The sequence below is a fragment of the Myotis daubentonii genome, chromosome 3, assembly GCF_963259705.1.
Source record: "Myotis daubentonii chromosome 3, mMyoDau2.1, whole genome shotgun sequence".
NCBI classification, from domain to species: domain Eukaryota; kingdom Metazoa; phylum Chordata; class Mammalia; order Chiroptera; family Vespertilionidae; genus Myotis; species Myotis daubentonii.
Window position 1 is genome coordinate 202530610 of NC_081842.1, and position 20273 is coordinate 202550882.

The 20273-nt window shown below is 42.3% G+C and overlaps 1 protein-coding gene and 1 non-coding gene across 2 annotated transcripts; both read left to right on the forward strand.

The window, feature by feature from the left end:
- Positions 1-539: 539 nt before the first annotated feature.
- RPA2 (replication protein A2) lies at positions 540-18058 on the forward strand. Its single transcript, XM_059690589.1, has 9 exons — positions 540-769; positions 1028-1134; positions 6011-6112; positions 6452-6565; positions 9556-9630; positions 10491-10607; positions 15448-15555; positions 15734-15828; positions 17363-18058. The coding sequence occupies exons 1-9, from the start codon at positions 760-762 to the stop codon at positions 17445-17447; spliced, it is 813 nt and encodes a 270-aa protein (XP_059546572.1). The 5' UTR covers positions 540-759; the 3' UTR covers positions 17448-18058.
- On the forward strand, positions 17168-17289 carry LOC132232240 (small nucleolar RNA SNORA26). Its single transcript, XR_009452362.1, has one exon. It is a non-coding gene; the product is annotated as a small nucleolar RNA SNORA26 (small nucleolar RNA).
- Positions 18059-20273: the final 2215 nt, after the last annotated feature.

Below are 20273 nucleotides of genomic sequence, written 5' to 3' on the forward strand. Positions count from 1 at the left end.
ACATATCCTGGGGGACTGCAGGTTGCAGACTCCAAGCGGGAATTCTATAGCGCTTTATTTTTTAATATGTTTCTATTGATTTTTAGAGAGCGAGGGAGAGAGAGAAACATCAATGATGAGAATCATTATCAACTGACTCCTGCACGCCCCCTACTGGGGACTGAGCCCGCAACCGGGAGCATGTGTCCTGACGGGGAATCAAACCCGCGTCCTCTTGGTTCCTGGGTCCAGACTCAACGGTTAAGCCACACAGACCAGGCTCTACTATAGCGCTTTAGATTAAGGCGTCCTGTGATTGGTGAAAATTTGGCGGGAACAGAGGAAAACGCCGAACAAAGGAAGTGACGTCACGTCGCTTATTGGTGGGGGTGGGATTATATGGGTTTGAGATCCGGAATTATTGGATTGGTTATTTTTCTGAGACGCCGGAGGCCTCGCGCAGATCCTCGCTTCCGCTGACGTAGCGTGCGTGCCCTTAGTAAAGATGGCCGCAATGGCTTCCGGTCCTACTTGGAACGGAGTGCGCGACTTCAGAAGCCAGGCCAGCAAAGACCGGAAAAAGCGTAGGATTCACGAGCATTGATTGGCTGACGAAGGAAGCGTTCTTGGACAGTGATTGGCTCCGCCATTCGCGGGAAGGAGTTTGTGGCGCCAGCGAAAAGTAGAGTGCTGCAGCCGCAACAAGGTTCTGCGGCGTCCGGCGAACCCAGTGGGCCGGAGCCTTCTGGGCGCTTCTTTCCTGAGGGAGTCGTGACCAAGATGTGGAACAGTAATGATAAATGTGGCGGAGGATGAGAATAGCAAGAATTTAGCAAAGAGGGCGGGGAGCGGAGAGGCGTGTGGTGGCGGGAGGGGGAGGGGCGGGAGCCGGGGCCGCGGCGATTGGAGGCCGCGACAGGTGGTCGGGAAGCTTCGGGACGCGCTGGGAGTGTTTGGGTCGAGGAGTGAGGTGGGGAGGGGGCCTGTGGGTCGTTCAGAAGCTTGGGAAAGCGGCTCGGGTGCTAATGCGGTTGTTATTTAAAACCAGGTGGATTTGAGAGCTATGGCAGCGCCACCTTCGGGGGAGCCGGAGGCTACACCCAGTCCCCCGGGGGCTTTGGATCGCCGACACCTTCTCAGGCTGAGAGGAAATCAGTACGTGGAAAGAGTATTCCATTTTTTTTGGTCTGTCCTGAAGCGCGTAATTCACCCATGGGAGCAAATGTGTGCGGCGAAGGAAGGGTGGTAAACACGAGCTGATTTGATAACTATCAACTATTACCTTGCCGAATCCCCTAAGTGCTGTAAGTTTGAAAAAAGGGATCTCCCCAAATGTTGCACTCACTGCGCCCTTGCCTTTATTTTGAAGTTTACTGACGTAGCCAATGCCTAGTGGGGAAACCGAGCTCGTGTTAGTAGCCGCTTTTACGTCCTTTTTGTGTTCCGAGTCGTGTTTATAACAGTTAAGCAGAGCGAGGTGGCAGTGCGGTGCAAAGAGCGTGGCCTCTGCGGTCAGTCGGCCTGCCCACCTTCTTCCTCCCGCGTGCCTCGCCAGGTTGTCGGACAGTATGAGACCCTGTGTGACACGCCGCCCCGTAGTCACGTCCGTCAGTGGCCCCGCGTGTTACTTAAAAGACCTGAGCGAGGACCATAATGCATCGCGCCCGAATCAACTGCCTTTTAACGCGGCGAGCGAGTGGAGCGGCTCGAACCCGGGGGTCTCGGTGGCCCCTGTGGTTTCTCCGTCTGATGCGGTGCGGGTCCTACTCCTCCCCGGGAGCGGGCGCATCAGCCAAGGTCGGAGGGAGGAAGGGGAGGAGCTGGCCACGCGCCTGTTGCGTGGAAAAGGAGTTTGCGCGTAACCACTGCCGTGGGTTTCGCCCTTTCGGTACAGGGTCAGTGTGGCCTCCTAGGTGCCGTGCAGAGGAGTTAGCAGCTTCTGTGGTTTGCGGGCCGGTTGGTAAGCTTTTACCGACACTGAGTTCCGGGGTGGGTGTTGGTGGGGAAGAATGAAAGCATCGGTAATCCTCATACATGTGGATGTTCTTTGTGTTTTTCGTGCAGCTTATTTCATGTAATGCTATCAGGTGTTTGTTGCTTACTCCCTGGTACAACACAGGCCCGGGGAGAGTAAGGGACTGACTCCCTAAGCTGGCACAGCGAGTAACTGGAACCAGACCGAACACACGCGATGCTGAGCAAATCCAAAATCTGGTAGACAGCTGAGTCTCTCGGTGGTAGTTTTTGTGTGTGTGTGTTTAACCGGAAAGACCAGAGGGGACTCCAGTTCTCTAATTTTTCCTCCTTGAGGCTGTGAAGGTGAAAACAGAAGCTAGATAATTGGTTCTCATCTTTCCTCCCTAAGTTTAACTATTTTTTCTTCATTCCAGTTGTTAGAATTTTTATCTCAGGATTCCTAGCATGGGCTGTGTTTTGAGACAGCTTTTCAGAGAATGATGATGGTTATAAGCCGAAGACTGAAACCTAAGTCTTTTTGTGTTTAAAATCCAGTGCCTTTCCCACAGTAAATTAGATTTAAATGTTTCCTGTTGACTGTAAACCCATTATATTTTATTGAACCATGAGAAATTTCCAGTGTTTCATCGATAAAAATGGTGGTTTCACACAGTACTTAAGAATATCCTGTGGTTCATAGTCACCTAGAAAATTATATTTTCAAAATTGAACATACTTGTGCCTGATTCACTCTCTGAATCTTTTTGGAACAAATCAGGCACTCATTGCAATTGGTTTCTGGCACATAATAGGTGCTCATTAAAAAACAGGCTACAACTAATTTGAGATGAATTTGAAGGCATTTCTAACACTTTAATAATTACCCATACATAACTTTTTTACCTGAGGAGTAATCGTATTTATTAAATACCTATGTAGACATCGGTGTTGTCACATTTGTATAAGTTATATGTTTCAAATGTCATCATTTTAAAGAAGAGGTGGTGGTGTGTCCAGGGCCTGGAGCTGGGATTTGAACACAGGTCTATAGAACTGTCTGGCTCCAAAGCCCATGTTCTTGCTGCTGTTACTGTAGTGATTTTTAATTTTCTTATGCTGCAGATACAATAAAACTCTCGGTTGTGAGAGTTTGAGAACTAAATCTGGGACCTCAGCAAATTTTCAATCTATAAATACTAATATAGCATATAACTTCACTTATAAAATGCTGTAAAGTAAAATTTAAAAATATAGTCGGTTCCTTCACATCCTTATTAAAAGCTATTTCAAATGTAAAGAGTGAGGAACAATAGCTGACACAATAATTGCTGACATTTATTGAGTATGCATACATGAACCAGGTAGTATTGTAGGTACTTCACCATATATGTAATTTTCATAATGATTTTGTCATTCCTAGTTTTGTAGATGAGGTTACTGAGGTCCAGATGAGTTGAGAAATGTGACCTAAAGCACACTGCTCCTGAGTGGTAGAGCCAAACTCTTACCCTCAAGTGCTGCTTTTTGTGGTATATGTTCTAGTGGTTGCCTGGGCTTATTTTCTACCATCTTGCTAATACTCACCATTCAAAATTATACTTCAGCAAAGTGAAATGTTACTGGTGTCATGGACCTTCGGGGTAAAGCTGCACCTGCTAAATCCTTGAAGGTCAAGAGTCTACTATGTTTGGTCTTGCATGTAGAACAGTCGTCAGGTTACTCCCTGTTGATTTCTGACAGGAAGAACTCTAATCTTTAACCCACTATGCTCTTTTTGTTTTGAATATTCCCTCTATGATTCTGTGGAAGTGCATATTTGTCCTCAGCCTGTAATGCTCATTCCTCAGCTACTATTTTTTCACTGTCAAATGGTTGTGTTTCAGCCCTCGCCCGTTTGGCTCAGTGGATAGAGCGTCAGCCTGCAGACCAAAGGGTCCTGGGTTCGATTCTAGTCAAGGGCATGTACCTTAGTTGCAGGCTCCTCCCTGGCTCGGGGCATGTGCAGGAGGCAACCAGTCGATGGTGTTTCTCTCACATCGATGTTTCTGTCTTTCCCTCTCTCTTCCACTCTCCCTAAAAATCAATGGAAAAATATCCTTGGGTGATGATTAACAACAAAAACAAAAATGTTTGGGTTTTAGGGTTCAGCATAAAATGCTGCCTCTTGAAATCACCAATACCATAATTTTCTTTTTACATCCCACTAGTGCATCTTATTCGGTAGGATATCAAGATCAAGTTTGTTATTTGCATTTTCACCTCCCCTGGGTTTGTAGTGTGTTAAGGGCAACTATACTCATCTTTATGTGACCCAGACAATCCCTGGCCAGTTGTAGGAAAAAATAAATTTATGCTATTGTTAGACTGCTTCAGGATGTGACTTGAGTGCTCTTACTAGGGACTCTTCTGCCCATCACATCCTGTCCCTTCCCTTTAAGATGTCTAGTATAGCCAAGCTCTTATCCAATTTTCCCTAGGACTTCCATTTGGTTGTCAGAACATCTGTCCTAAAGGAAGTTATACCTCTAACTTTTGTTATATATATATATTTTTAAATATATTTTATTGATTTTTTTTTATTTTTTTTTTTTTTACAGAGAGGAAGGGAGAGAGATAGTTAGAAACATTGATGAGAGAGAAACATCGATCAGCTGCCTCCTGCACATCTCCTACTGGGGATGTGCCCGCAACCCAGGTACATGCCCTTGACCGGAATCGAACCTGGGACCTTTCTGTCCGCAGGCTGACGCTCTATCCACTGAGCCAAACCGGTTTCGGCTTGTTATATTTTTATTAAGAAATTTAGAGCAAGCCTTGGTCGGTCTGGTTAACTGGTTAACATGTCAGCCTGTGGACCAAAGGGTCACAGGTTCAATTCCTGGTCAAGGGCGGCATGTACTTCGGTTGCGGCTTCACTCCCCGCCCCCAGTCAGGGTATTTGCAGGAGGCAACCAGTCACTGTATCTCTCTTACATCAATGTTTCTCTCTCTTTCTCTCCCCTCCTTCTCCCCTCCTTTCATTCTCTCTAAAAATCAATGGGAAAGCCCTAACCAGTTTGGCTCAGCGGATAGAGCGTTGGCCTGCAGACTCAAGGGTCCCAGGTTCGATTCTGGTCAAGGGCATGTACCTTGGTTGTGGGCATCCCCAGTAGGGGGCGTGCAAGAGGCAGCTGATTGATGTTTCTCTCTCATTGATGTTTCTAACTATCCCTCTCCCCTCCTCTCTGTAAAAAATCAATAAAACATATTAAAAAAAAATCAATGGGAAAAATATCCTTGGTTGAAGGTTTTAAAATAGGGAGAGATTTAGAGCAAGCTCAAAGTTCTGTCTCCACTGGCCATTTCTCAAACCCTTTCCAAATACCATCTCATTTCACCAGTGATGAACAGCTAGCTCCAGCTAGTCCTCAGCCTAAAGCTGGCGTTGCCTCTTAAAAGTCTGTGCAGGAAGCAGGTCATTCCTTATGCTGTCCCCACTCTGGTCCACTTATTTTGGTGAATCTCTAGTGCAACACAAACTTAACCATTCTTCAGGAGCTTTGGAGTCAAACAAACCTGGGTTTGAATTCTAAAGTGTGGCATTTGTTAGCTATATGACCTTTGTTTCCATATGAAGCATAGATAATGAGGCTTGTTTTGAAGATCCAATCCTATATAATAAAAGGTTAATATGCAAATTGACCAAACAGCGGAATGACCAGTCGCTATGATGCGTACTGACCACCAGGGGTCAGATGCTCGACACAGGAGCTGCCCCTTGGTGGTCAGTACACTCCGACAGGGGGAGCACTGCTTAGCCAGAAGACGGGCTTATGGCTGGAGAGTGCAGCAGCGGTGGCAGGAGCCTCTCCCGCCTCCACGGCAGTCAGACATCCCCCGAGGGCTTCCAGACTACAAGAGGGCGCAGGCCAGGCTGAGGGACCCCCACTCGCTGAGTGCATGAATTTCGTGCACTGGGCCTCTAGTGTTATCATATATGCAAAGTGCTTGGCACATGTAGCAGGTGTTAAATGAGTGGTAGTTATTATTTCAATTGACTTTGTGCATGCTCTTTTTTTTTTTTTTTTTTCCCCAGAGAACCCGAGCCCAGCACATTGTACCCTGTACCATATCTCAGCTGCTTTCTGCCACTCTGGTTGATGAAGTGTTCAGAATTGGGAGTGTTGAGATATCACAGGTATGAATAATGAAATAAAAATTATTTCATTTAAGCCCTAACTGGTTTGGCTCAGTGGATAGAACATCAGCTGTGGACTGGGGTCCCAGGTTTGATTTCGGTCAAGGGCATGTACCTTGGTTGTGGGCACATCCCCAATAGGGGGTGTGCAGGAGGCAGCTGATCGATGTTTCTCTCTCACTGATGTTTCTAACTCTCCATACCTCTCCCTTCCTCTCTGTAATAAATCAATAAAATATATTTTTAAAAAATAAGTTAAAGTGGACTAAAATTTTAAAAAAATACATAAATGTTGCTTTTGTTTCCAAGAAAACCAAACTTTTTTTTCTTCTGATCTAGGTCACTATTGTGGGGATAATCAGACATGCTGAGAAGGCTCCAACCAACATTGTTTACAAAATAGATGACATGACAGCTGCACCCATGGATGTTCGCCAGTGGGTTGACACAGATGTAAGCGGTTTTTAAATCAGGGTGGGGTTTGGAGTTGTTGGATTTCTTTAGTCTTTTTGAAGGTTCTTATTATAAAAACATATATATATATATATATATATATATATATATATATATATATATATATAAAAGGTTAAATGTCTGTCTGACCAGTAGCTGTGAAACGCACTGACCACCAGGGGGCAGACACTCAACGCAGGAGCTGCCATGACTCACATTGACCATTTAAAAATAAATAGCACCACGGACCCAGCACCGACAAACCAACACTCGGCTTACCCCAAGTGGGACACAGGCCCACCACCCTGGAGTGACACGCCACCAAATCACAACCAAAGCTGCCAAGACCCCCTGGCGCAAAATGTGGCCCACAGCCCAGCCCCACCTGGAAACGGTCACTGTGGGCACCGGGTAATGACATCACGTAGCAATGCCCAGCTTCCTCTCCCTAGCAACTAGCCTCCTTGGAGTTTCTTCAGCCCAGGAACCTGACTTGCTTTATAGGCAGGTGAAACATTTTACAGTTTAACCAGATGTTTGTGAAGTGCTTTCCTGTGCCTCATCTCATTTGATCCTCACAGAAGTCCTGAAGTAGATAGGATACTCAGTAGAATCCTGTTTTCTTTTCATTAGCAAGATGATAATAGTGATATTAAAATATTTCTTCTAATTAATTTCCTTTCAGTGTGCACAAATCTGTGCACTGGGACACTAGTAATACATAAGACATCAAAGGCAAAATTCTTAAAATAAAAGGTTAATATATTTTATATTGTAAAAGTTTAAAACCTAAACTTTCCAAAATACTATAAACAAGTTAAAAAGGCAAGAGGTAGGAGGCACTAGAGAACAAGGATTTTTATGTTGCCATTGTACCCCCAGCACCTAGAATAATGCCAGTTACATCATGGGCCCTGAATAAATATTATTTAAATAAATGGGAAAAATTTTTGCACATATTATAAACATCAAGTTTTTTATTTAATAAAAGTTCTTACAAAGAAAAAAGCAATTGCATTTTAGAGAAGTAGGCAAAGAAGATACACAGATTATTTATTACAGATGAAATGGCAGCAACAATAATTAAGTTTAATAGACATTAAGATATTTTTAACATACTAAATTGGCAAAGAAAAAAAAGAATGGCATTGCCCACTTTTTTTTTTTTATTATTTTTTTTTTACAGAGAGGAAGGGAGAGGGATAGAGAGTTAGAAACATCGATGAGAGAGAAACATAGATCAGCTGCCTCCTGCACACCCCCTACTGGGGATGTGCCCACAACCAAGGTACATGCCCTTGACCGGAATTGAACCTGGGACCTTTGAGTCCGCAGGTCGACGCTATATCCACTGAGCCAAACCGGTTAGGGCGCATTGCCCACTTTTTATGAAAGCAATAGGTAGCACAGCGCCTCTAGTACTTAGTAAGCACTTAATTAGTTAATGATTTGTCACTGTTTGTTTGGGAAAGTGAGTACCATCCTACTCAGATGGTATAAATATAAACTGGTATAACCTTTCTCTAAAATCAGCTGATGATCGCTCTAGCCAGTTTGACTCAGTGGATAAGAGTGTCAGCCTGCGGACTGAAGGGTCCCAGGTTCGACTCTGGTTAAGGGCATATACCCGGGTTGCAAGCTCAGTCCTAAATAGCGGGGAATGCAGGAGATAACCAATAAATGATTCTTTTTCATCATTGATGTTTCTATCTCCCTTTCCCTCTCTGAAATCAATAAAAATATATATTTTTTAAAAATTAGCTGATGATCAAAATCATCCTTCATAAAAATGTTGACCTCATACTCTACTGCTAGAGGTTTACATTAAGGAAATAATTAAATACATATGCAGTTGTAAGAATGTTGATCATATCATTATTTATAATAATGAAAAATTAAAAGCAATCTTAAAATGCTAACAATAGGATATTTTTAATTAAATCGTGGTATATTTATAAAATATTCCAAATGATGTAGAAATGTATGTATTGTCACAAAGAAGTGTTTACCATAAATTGTTGAGAGGAAAAGAGCATGCTATATGATAGTATGCATAGTATAACCCCATTTTTGCAAAGAAAAACGTGTGTATGGAGGAAATAGACTGAAATAAAATACATGTTTTTTTTATTTTTTAATTGGGCAGAGGCCTTTTTTAATTTTTTTTTTTTTAATCGATTTCAGAGAGGAAGGGAGAGTGAGAGAGAGAAACATCAATGATGAGAGAGAATCATTGATAGGCTGCCTTCTGCATGCCCCACACGGGATGGAGCCTGCAACCTGGACTTGTGCCCTGACCGGAATCGAACTATGACTTCCTGGTGGTTGATGCTCAACCACCAAGCTACATGGCCTGGGCAGCTTTTTAGTTTTTTATAGTCAGGTATTTTATAATCAGGAAAATCTTTATGAATCAGCTTATATTTTTTTCTTATAAATAAATAATGTGTACATATTCTGTAAAACCCCAATTATCCCAGTTAACCATTGTTACTGCATGCCACAACTGGTCCTCCCAATTAATAGAATTCTACATTGTTTGAATGTGTGCCTATTGTTGCGTATTTAGGCTGTTTTAAATTTTTCAATATTGTAATCTATGCTATAATGAATATTCCTAAAGCTAAATCTAATGCATGTTCTTAATTTCATTTAATTCCTAAAAGTAGAAACACTATGCCAATATGTATGTCCACTATCCACCAGAAAGTTGTGTGCCTAAGAGCATTGAATGAGAGTACCATCATTGTTTGCTTTTTTTATGATGTACATAACAGAACTTTGGAACTGGAAATTACCTTTAGAGATGTTTATTCTAATTCCTGTTTTTACAAAAAAAGTTAATTCTAATAGATTGGTTAAACTAGTTAGGGACATATTAGGATCCTGTAGCTTTAACTTTTTGTTTCTGTACATAATTTAGAGATTTTAAAGAAGCTTTTACCAATATCACTAAAACCTTAGTAATGTGTTTGTATTTTACCTGTTAGGATGCCAGTGGTGAAAACACTGTGGTTCCTCCAGAAACGTATGTGAAAGTGGCTGGCCATCTGAGATCTTTTCAGGTAAAGTCAGAAAGAAAAAAAGACTGTTAAAATGTGTTTCCTTGGGCCCTGGTTGGGTAGATGAGTTGGTTAGAGTGTTGTCCGGATATGCCAAGGTTGCAGGTTTGATCCCCCTTCAAAATAAAAATAAAAATTTTTTTTTTTTAAATGTATTTGCATGCTAACAATTTCTAGATTCATGCCTGCATTTAGGATACTTAAAACTTAACTAAGTCTTCATATTTAATGGGAGTTATATTGAAGTTATTTTATTACTCTCTTCTTCAAAAGGAAATAATGGATTTTTACCTTAATATAAAACTAACAGGCCGAAACCGGTTTGGCTCAGTGGATAGAGCGTCGGCCTGTGGACTGAAGGGTCCCGGGTTCGATTCTGGTCAAGGGCATGTACCTCGGTTGTGGGCACATCCCCAGTAGGAGATGTGCAGGAGGCGGCTGATCGATGTTTCTCTCCCATCGATGTTTCTAGCTCTCTATCTCTCTCTCCCTTCCTCTCTGTAAAAAATCAATAAAAAAAAAAAAAAAAAACTAACAGAATGGTAGAGAAAGAACAGGATCTCCGCCTGCAATTGACATCTATGGCATCCATTAGGCGTAGATGGGTGGGCACTGGATATAGAGTCAGGATGCTAGGCTCTGCTTGCTATGTAACCTTGGGAAGTCATTGGACATCTCTGAGGTAGTTTAGTTTTTTTTTAAATATATTTTATTAACTATATCTAGATTAACCTTGAGTAAAAATTTTTAAATATATAACACATTTTTCCCATATTAGCAAAATATAACCAAGAAAAGAGCCATAATGTTTTGATCTTAAATTGACTTGAATGTGCTTATCCTTTATTCTCTTACTTTAATAGAACAAAAAAAGCCTGGTGGCCTTTAAGATCATGCCCCTGGAGGATATGAATGAGTTCACCGCACATATTCTGGAAGTAGTGAATGCACACATGATGCTGACCAAAGCTAACAGCCAGGTGAGCAGCTTCACTCATAGTTTCTTTTTTTTCTTTTTTTCTTCGTTATTAATATATCTGTACTGATTTCAGAGAGGAAGAGAGAGGGTGAGAGAGATAGAAATAACATCAATGATGAGAGAGAATCATTGATCAGCTGCACCCTGCGTGCCCCCAACTGGGGATTGGGCTGCAACCTGGCGTGTGCCCTAACCGGGAATCCAGCTGTGACCTCCTGGTTCATGGGTTGATGCTCAACCACTGAGCCACACTGGCCAGGCCTAATTGACCTTTTTAAAAGCCCACTGAGGCTGCTGTATGGTTAATAGACTATAAGACACCAAGAATAGCAGCAGTAGTAGTTTAGGGGAATGGTAACAGCAGTGGTTAGATTTATTTTCTTTTTTTTTTTTTATGCATATATCTTTATTGATTTCAGAGAGGAAGGGTGAAGGAGAGAGATGGAAACATCAGTGATGAGAATCATTGATCAGCTGCCTCTTGCATGCCCCCTAATGGAGTCATTTCATAATGAGCTCACAGGGCATGTGTCCAGGTTGTGGGCTCACTCCCCAGTAGGGGGCATGCAGAATGCAGCTGATCAATGATTCTCTCATCATTGATGCTTCTATCTCTCCCTCTGAAATCAGTAAAAATAAAAATATGCATGAGATGGGACCGCTTGAAGCAGCACATGAGGTCATTTCAGCAGAGGTAACGAGGTAGGAAATAGCATTCAGTCCAGTACTACTGGATCATAAAACGTAAGACTTCTATTTCACCAGCAGACAATGTGAAGGTATCTAGCTTGAAAACAAAGGGCCAGGACTGACTCTTGGTTCTTTTGTTTTGTTTTGTTTTGTTTTATTTACCTCAAATGTTCATCTAGTGAACATGTGTTGAATGAGTAAATCTCCTAACTGGATGGGATTTCTCCTAGTGAGCTTCCACATGCTCCTCTATCCTGTTATGGGTTCTTAACATTTGATTGGTCATCCTTACCTCTTCAGTTCAATAGATTAGACATTGATTGAGCAGCACTGTACCCCAGGCACTGTGTAAGATGAGGGGACTGATGGGGGACAGTGAATGAAGGCTGCTGTGAAAAAGACTGGGCCATATGCTATGAGAGCCAAGAAGGAAGACCATGACTTAACTTGGCTTTGGGAATGTCAACGAAGTGTTTACCAGGCAGACAAGGAGAGGAGCATTCCAGTCAGGAAGCGACATGTTAGTGACAAAGCATGTTTTTGGATGGCAAGAAGTCCAAGTGCAGTTGGGGGATAGAGTTGCTGAAAAGGAGTGATCAAGAAAAATACAGATTTTGACATCTTATTGTGGTAGTTCTTGAGGGTCTATAGTGATGGCGAACCTTTTGAGCTCGGCGTGTCAGCATTTTGAAAAACCCCAACTTAACTCTGGTGCCGTGTCACATATAGAAATTTTTTGATATTTGCAACCATAGTAAAACAAAGATGTATATTTTTGATATTTATTTTATATATTTAAATGCCATTTAACAAAGAAAAATCAACCAAAAAAATGAGTTCGCCATCACTGGCTTGGAGTTTTATATTGTTTTCACAGGCAGGGGGAGCCACCTGGAAGCTTCAGGCAGAGAAGCAACATGACCAGAAGTTACTTGGTAGCAACAAGGAGGGTTGATTGGAGTAGGAGAGACTAGCAGCTGAGATAACAATCAGGAGGCCAGGTGTGTTGAGGATTGACCTGAGGGACACTGAAGATTGTATTAAAAGGCTGTGGTGACAGGAAGGGAGGAAATGGATGACTGAGGTCGGTCTGATTAGGTTTGCGTTTACTAATTGAGATGGAATATAGCAGGGCAAGCAGGTTTGGGGAGGAAAGTAATGAATTTTATTTTGAAGTGTGAGATAGCTAGGTGTAGGTGTCCAACAGCTGGCTGGGAATAAGGATTTGTGCCCAGGAGGCGGTCTGGAATGAAATCCTGGGGGAGACAGGTAGAAGAAGAGCTAATAAAGGGTATTGAGAAGGTGTCGTTTGAGAGGTAAGAGGAGAATCAGAAGACTGGTATCAAGAAGCCCGGGAGCGGGTAGGGAGAGAGAAGCCCAGGGAGAAACTAAAAAAAGATTTAAAGAAAAGAAGAAGTAGGTTAGGGAGGGGTACATTGCAAGAGGATTATGCTAAGCAGTTTCTCCTTCTGAGAGGTCGAGTGTTATGAGGCCTGAAAGAGATTATTGGGTATGTTGGTTGAAAAGTTTTTGGTGGGAACAGTTTCAGAGGTGCTTTGGGGAGAATCCAAATAGTGGGGGCTTTGAGGAGTGACTAAGAAGAAGGGAATGAAAACTGTTTATAGTCTTTTTAAAAGAATTTGGTTATAAAAGAGAAGAGAGGTTGATGGAAACTATTCTTTTCTTTTCTTTTTTTTTTTTTTTAATTAAATCTTTATTGTTCAGATTATTACATTTGTTCCTTTTTTTTTTCCCCCCCATAACTCCCCTCCTCCCAGTTCCCGCCCCACCCTCCGCCCTCACTCCCCACCCACTGTCCTCATCCATAGGTGCACGATTTTTGTCCAGTCTCTTCCCACATCTCCCACACCCCTTTCCCCCCCAAGAATAGTCAGTCCATTCCCTTTCTATGTCCCTGATTCTATTATAATCAACAGCTCATTCTGTTCATCAGATTATTTATTCACTTGATTCTTAGATTCACTTGTTAATAGATGCATATTTGTTGTTCATAATTTGTATCTTTACCTTTTTCTTCCTCTTCCTCTTCTTAAAGGATACCTTTCAGCATTTCATATAATCCTGGTTTGGTGGTGATGAACTCCTTTAGCTTTTCCTTATCTGTGAAGCTCTTTATCTGACCTTCAATTCTGAATGATAGCTTTGCTGGGTAAAGTAATCTTGGTTGTAGGTTCTTGGTATTCATCACTTTGAATATTTCTTGCCACTCCCTTCTGGCCTGCAAAGTTTCTGTTGAGAAATCAGCTGACAGTCGTATGGGTATTCCCTTGTAGGTAACTGAGTTTCTTTCTCTTGCTGTTTTTAAGATTCTCTCTTTGTCTTTTGCTCTTGGCATTTTAATTATGATGTGTCTTGGTGTGGTCCTCTTTGGATTCCTTTTGTTTGGGGTTCTCCGAGCTTCTTGGACCTGTAAGTCCATTTCTTTCACCAGGTGGGGGAAGTTTTCTGTCATTATTTCTTCAAATAGGTTTTCAATATCTTGCTCTCTCTCATCTTCTGGCACCCCTATAATTCTGATGTTGGTACGCTTGAAGCTGTCCCAGAGGCTCCTTACACTATCCTCGCATTTTTGGATTCTTTTTTCATTTTGCTTTTCCGGTTGGATGTTTTTTGCTTCCTCGCATTTCAAATCATTGACTTGATTCTTGCGCTCCTCTGGTCTGCTGTCGGGCGTCTGTATAATATTCGTTATTTCAGTCTGTGTGTGCTTAATTTCTAGTTGGTTCCCCAATATAAGATCGAGGGTCTTATTAGTTTTCGTGTAGATCTCATTAAGTTTATCGGCAGCTTCTAAACAGTTCTTGAGAGACCTTAAAAGTGTGGTTCTGAACTCTATTTCTTCCATTGACAATTTTGTCCTGTTTCTTTGTCTCCGCATTTTGTTATGCTTCCTTGGTGCACCCCCTAGTGGTCTTTGTTCGCAGTCTTATAGATAAATCTTGATTGTTGTAGCTAATTCCAGGGAGGGTTTGACCTCCAGGCCAAGTGGCTATGAGAATCAGCTGTGTCAGCAGTGAGAGAACTTCTGTCCTCTAGGGAGGTGCTAATCTAGCCTTTGCCTGAGGCTATCCGGCAAGTGCCTCTGTGCAGGGCTTGGGCGGGGCGGGTCGCACAGGATCAACAGGGTGGGCCGGAGAGAGCAGTTATGGCGGCTCTCAGTCCTGACCCCAGGGGCTCTGCCTCTCTGAGTCCCAGCACCCGCTGCAAAGCTGGGAGAGAAAGCTGCACTCGCTCTGACCGAAGCCAGACAGTCCCGCTTCTCCCGTTTGAGTCTGGGTCCCTAAAGACTTGCCCGGATCTGGTGCTCAGAGTCTGCGACTCCCTCCCAATTGAAAACAACAACCGCACCCTCCGCCGCCAGCCTGCTCCGCGCACTCCGCACCTCAGAATTTGACTTCAGCACTGCGCCTCCTCTGAGTGTCCGTATGCGTTTCTCTTTCCTCCTAGTTGTAGGACTTCCACTCAGCCAGCGTTCCTGTGGTTCTGGGTGATGTCCCTTCCGTTTTTTGGTTTCACTTTTGAAGTAGTTGTTCAAAGCAGCAAACTCCGGCGTTAACCTTTGCCGCCATCTTGGTTCTCCCCTATTCTTTTCTTCTATGTAACGTTTCATGCCTACTTGACACTCAGTGAATGCTTGAGTGGTTCAACACCAAAGATATCATTATAGCAGACCTGGGTAATTTTCTTCTCAGTGCTAGTTTTCCTCTTGTTCCCCTCACATTACAAAGAATAGAAGGAGCTGGGTTTGATATGATGTGCTTTGCCCTCCTTTGAAATATTCATCAGATAATAGCTTTCCTTCCAATATAAATACTTGTTATTGGGCCCTAGCCAGTTTGCCTCAGTGGATAGAATGTTGGCACATGCCCAGGTTGTGGGCTCAATCCCCAGTAGGGGGCATGAAGGAAGTAGCCAATTGATGATTCTCTCTCATCATTGATGTTTCTATCTCTCTCACCTTCTCCCTTCCTCTCTGAAATCAATAAAAATATATTTTAAAATAAAAACTTATTGCGAAAACTGCCTAAATTGTTTTTTGTAAGCTGCTTATTAACAAGCTCTTTAAAATAGCAAGGACTGTGTTTAAATTGATTAATTTTCTAATGTTGTGAATTTATTTCTTAATTCAGCCCTCAGCCGGGAGAGCGCCTATCAGCAATCCAGGAATGGGTGAAGCAGGGAGCTTTGGTGGGAATAGCCTCATACCGGCAAATGGCCTCACTGTGGCCCAAAACCAGGTAAACTCTACTTGAATGGCTCCAGAAATGCAAAGCACAGACTGTCTTAAATTTTGCTACTTCCTTAATGATTCTGAGGCTAAGTACCCAACTTGTTTCCTTCTTTTAACGACACTTTGGTTTAAGAGGGGAGCTGATTCAAAGTAGTTGCTAAAATCGTTCTGATTTTTATGTTCAGGTGCTGAATTTGATTAAGGCTTGCCCAAGACCTGAAGGATTAAACTTTCACGATCTCAAGAACCAGCTTCAACACATGCCTATAGCCTCAATCAAGTGAGTATTTGGTTTCTATGAGCTAGGACTCCAGAATTATGCCCATTTCCCCTTGTCAGAGTTTCCTGGCAATGAGAAGTGGGTTTTAAAAAAACTATGTTGCCCAGCTGGTGTGGCTCAGTGGTTGAGCATCAACCTATGAACCAGGAGGTCATGGTTTGATTCCCAGTCAGGGCACATGCCTGGGTACGAGCTCCATCCCCAGTTGGGGGTGTGCAGGAGGCAGCCAGTCAGTGATTCTCTCTTATCGTTGATGTTTCTATCATTCTCCCTTCCTTTCTGATATTAATAAAAAATAAATTTAAGAAAATAAACCACAAAACTATCTGTTGACAGAAAGGAAGTCGTTCAGTCATGGAAAAATAGAAAAGAACTTGCAAGGATGTTATTGCCCATCACCATCACTCATTCGTTTGTTCATTCATCAAATACTGAATCCCATGATGTGGGATATAATTTTGAGCAAAATTGACCTTATACCTCTTGATTAAATCTGGAGGAGTGTGAGGTCCTTAGCTCTGGTCTTTAGATGTACAGTACCATTTGCATTACCATCCTACTGTGGAGGTGTATGCATCAGGCTGTCTGCACCTGAAGCCATTTAGACAGTCCTCCCCACAGTCTCGCCCTGATAGAGTTAACACTCTGTCAAGCAGCTTCCTGATTCCAGTGAACTAATCAAACAGGGTATTATGATACTTGGATTGTTGTTACCATAAATCAGTATGCTAGGCCTAGATAGAAAAATGCTCAGGTCTAATTTCATTTCCTGTCCTATAAAATGAGGATAATAGTTTCAGTCTCAGAGTAACTATGACGATGAGGTATAGAATGGCTGTCACATAGTAACTGTTCTATAAATTGTTCCTGTTACTAAATATGTTACTGACTCTGGCCCTGAGGGCTGTGAAGGTTTGAAGGTCTCTTAACGTTTCTGGAAAGACCTTCCCTTTACTTCCTTCAACTTTACTTCCCAGCGGGCAGGCTAGAGGTTCAGTGGGTGGGTGGGGAGGACAACTTTTAAAAATAGCTCTTTATGCTAGGAGATTTTATGTGCAAGCTGGACTACAACTTTAGATGATTGTTTTGATTTGCTTCTACTGCTATTTAAGTGAGGCTCTATTTTCTTGCCTTTATATAATTTGGGAGAGTTATCCAAGGCAGCCCTCTCCCAGTAGCCATTGCCTCCATGGATTACCTCAGTTTTGTAATTTTACTGGCATCTCTCCCTGCAAGAGCTTTTTGTGAGCAAATGGATGTGAATTCTTAGCTAAGATAGAAAGTGGGGAGGTAGTGAAGTTTACATATTTGGCAATGTCAGGAAGGCAGTTCCCTTTCTTTGCCCTTTTAAGGTTGACTCAGTGCCTTAAGAGGCTAACACAGAAGGGTAAACTAAGTCTCCATAAAACCCACAGAAGAGATGGTAAAACTCCTCTTTGGATCCTGTCTGGAGTCACAGCTGAAAAAAAAAGTTTTAATATAAAAATTTTTTATAAAGAAAGAAAATGAGCTTTTTCCCTCCCTTTCTTTTTAGGCAAGCTGTGGATTTTCTAAGCAACGAGGGACACATCTATTCCACTGTGGATGATGATCATTTTAAATCCACAGATGCAGAATAACTGGATCTAATTGGTACCCAACATATTTTCCAGCGGGACCTATTTTCTCAGTCTGTTGTGTCCAGCTGTGCATATGTTTTGAACAGTTGACTTCTAGAAAGTAGGTTTCATCCAAAAAATGTCTCAATTGACATCATTTTGAAACTTACTGCTCTTCCGTTATTTTGAAATTCAAAGTGAGATAGGCAACTCATAGAGGTGTGAGCCAAACTGGAATTTCTTAAAAGAAGTTACAAATTATTAGTTATAATACCATCTGGATAGATGGAAGTAGAAGAGGGATGCTGCCATAGAGTTGGGCAGTATTACTTAAATACTCAGGAGTCTCTATTCCTAAAATATTACCTGTTGAGTACGATTAGGATCTGTCCGCAGAGAGCTAGCCAAGAAACCTGCTAACTTCTGCCTGGTTTTGTTCCCCATTTTGGTTATGTGGTGTTACTTTCAGAATTGCACTTTTCTTCAACTTGTCATGACTGCTGCCAAGTGTTTTGGTAAATAGGAAGTTCTAGAGTGGTAGCCTCGTGTGGCAGAGGAGAGAAAGAAATGTCACCGTGTTTTGTACAAAATAAGTACATTCATATGTTTAATAAAGTAGTTCTATTATTGTAGTAACTTGTGAAGACATTCTTATTTTTCTTTTTAATTACTACCTTATCTGAGACAGTACAGCATACTTGACTTGGATTTGACATCGTGGTTCTCCTGCTTTTTAGTTAGGATCTTGAGCAGGGTACATCAGTTCTGAGAGCCTCCATTTATGAAAAGACAACAATGTTATTTCCTTATAGGTTTGTGATGAAATAAAGTTTGTAAAGCATCTAGCATTGCCATTAATGAGGGTTCTAAAGCAGGCCTTAATCTTGACTCTAGCAGTATATGATCATGTGACTGATAAAATACCTACCATGTCACCTCAAGATGAAATTCTAAGAGGCCTTGGCTATTTTTTGGCCAACTTAATTAGCTCCTTTTTTCTTGTGGGAGAAGAAACTAGTTCCAAGATGTTTCTGACAATTCCAGACAGTAAGCTAATTCTAAGTTAATGAGGTGTAATATGCAAATAAAAGTCCTGTGCTTGTTTTAACTATGTTTCTAAATGAGATCCAGCAGCTGTGTGGAGAAAGCTCCACCATCCTGGCTTATGCAGAGTAGTTCCTCTCTTGGGAGCAGACAGATGTTTAAAAGTCAGTCACCAGTATGTCTATTTGTTTCTTGATTGTTTCCTATAAAGGACAGTGAGCCAAAAATAGGCTAAAAATATCATGCATTTGAACTCAGAATGCATGATAGGGTACTTATATGGGTGGCGGACTTCTCTTTCTAGTTTTCAGGCTTGTGTCCTCAAATGGGCAAGGCATAGCCCTGGTTCTGGGTGGAAGTCTATTTTTCTTTTAATTTGGATATGAGGATTCAGCAATTAGAAGCTACTTGCTCAGCCCTAGCCAGTTTGGCTCAGTGGATAGAGCGTCAGCCTATGGACTGAAAGGTCCCGGTTCGATTCCGGTCAAGGGTACATTCCCAGGTTGCAGGCTCAATCCCCAGTAGGGGCTGTGCAGGAGGCAGCCAGTCAATGATTGTCTCTCATCATTGATGTTTCTCTTTCTCTCTTACTCTCTGAAATCAATAAAAATATTTTTTAAAAACACAAACTACTTAATCCTTAACTCAGCAAGTGTTTCTTGATCAGACACTAGGAATTTAAAACAAAATAAGGAGATTGGCATCACAGGACTTGCTGGTTCAGCATTCCCAGCAGCACAGAGTAGCTGCTCAGTGGCACCGAACTCCCTACCATCTTGGCACTCACACGGTCTCACAGGAGTTGTGTGGTTTCTGAGCACTGCGGAGGCCTGTGGGGCTGAGCACGGGCAGCCCATTGCTTAGCAGAATGAAATCCCAGTCTTTGTAAAGGTCCTGCTTCAGCAGGAGGCCTTTACACTTCAGGTGTTTGTGGGCACCTGGGATGTGCATAATGTTCTGCTAGCATATGAGGAGACAGCATGAACCAAGTTCTTGTATGACCCAGGTTCTTAGAAATGACCCAGTATCATAGCCAAGCAGTGAGTCTAGCCTGCTCTCCATAGGGTCTCTCTAGGTATACAGGTAGGAGATTAGGCTCCTTGAGAAATAGTATTGTATTGGGTTTAACTAAAGAAAGGGCAATAGGTCCTGTCTGGTTTGCTCAGTAGTTACAACATCAGCCTGCAGACCGAAGGGTCTTGGGTTTGATTTCCAGTCAAGGGCACATGCCTCAGTTGCAGGAAGTGCTTGTAGGAGGCACCCAGTCAATGTGTCTTCTCTCATGTCGATGTTTCTCTTCTTCTCTCCCTCTCTCTTCCCCCCCCCCCCTACACTCCCCTTCTTCCTTCCCTCCACTTTCTCTAGAAATCAATGGAAAAATATCCTCAGTGATGATTTAAAAAGAAAGATAGGCCAATAAGAATTAGTGTCTGATATGAAGTGGTTTTTAAAAATGCAGTTGAAATTCAGAATTCATTGATAAATATTTGTAAGCATATATCCCCAGCTTACATCCATTTATTTAGCAGTTATTTACATCTGCTACTATATTAGTAGTTATATATTACAAAACATTCACAAATGTAAATGGAAAAGGATATTAAAAATATGAAGGGGTGTACTAATAACTTAGGTATCCCAGTGTATCATCTTGTGTACTCGGGGGCGTGGGTGCTCACTTTGGAGACCAACTGCTCAGAGGGTATTCCTGTCCCCATTAGAGCACCCTCCCCACTGCCCAGTGGCTTATTCCAGAGGTAAAGAAGCCAAAAGCACCCTGAGGGTGGTGTCTGCCTTTGGTCC

What these genes read in the sequence shown, in the direction of transcription:
- RPA2 (XM_059690589.1), top strand. An exon ending in CTCAGGCTGAGAGGAAATCA is followed by an intron (nt 1,135 to 6,010) that starts GTACGTGGAAAG and finishes TTTTTTCCCCAG; the next exon opens with AGAACCCGAGCCCAGCACAT. An exon ending in ATGCCTATAGCCTCAATCAA is followed by an intron (nt 15,829 to 17,362) that starts GTGAGTATTTGG and finishes CTTTCTTTTTAG; the next exon opens with GCAAGCTGTGGATTTTCTAA.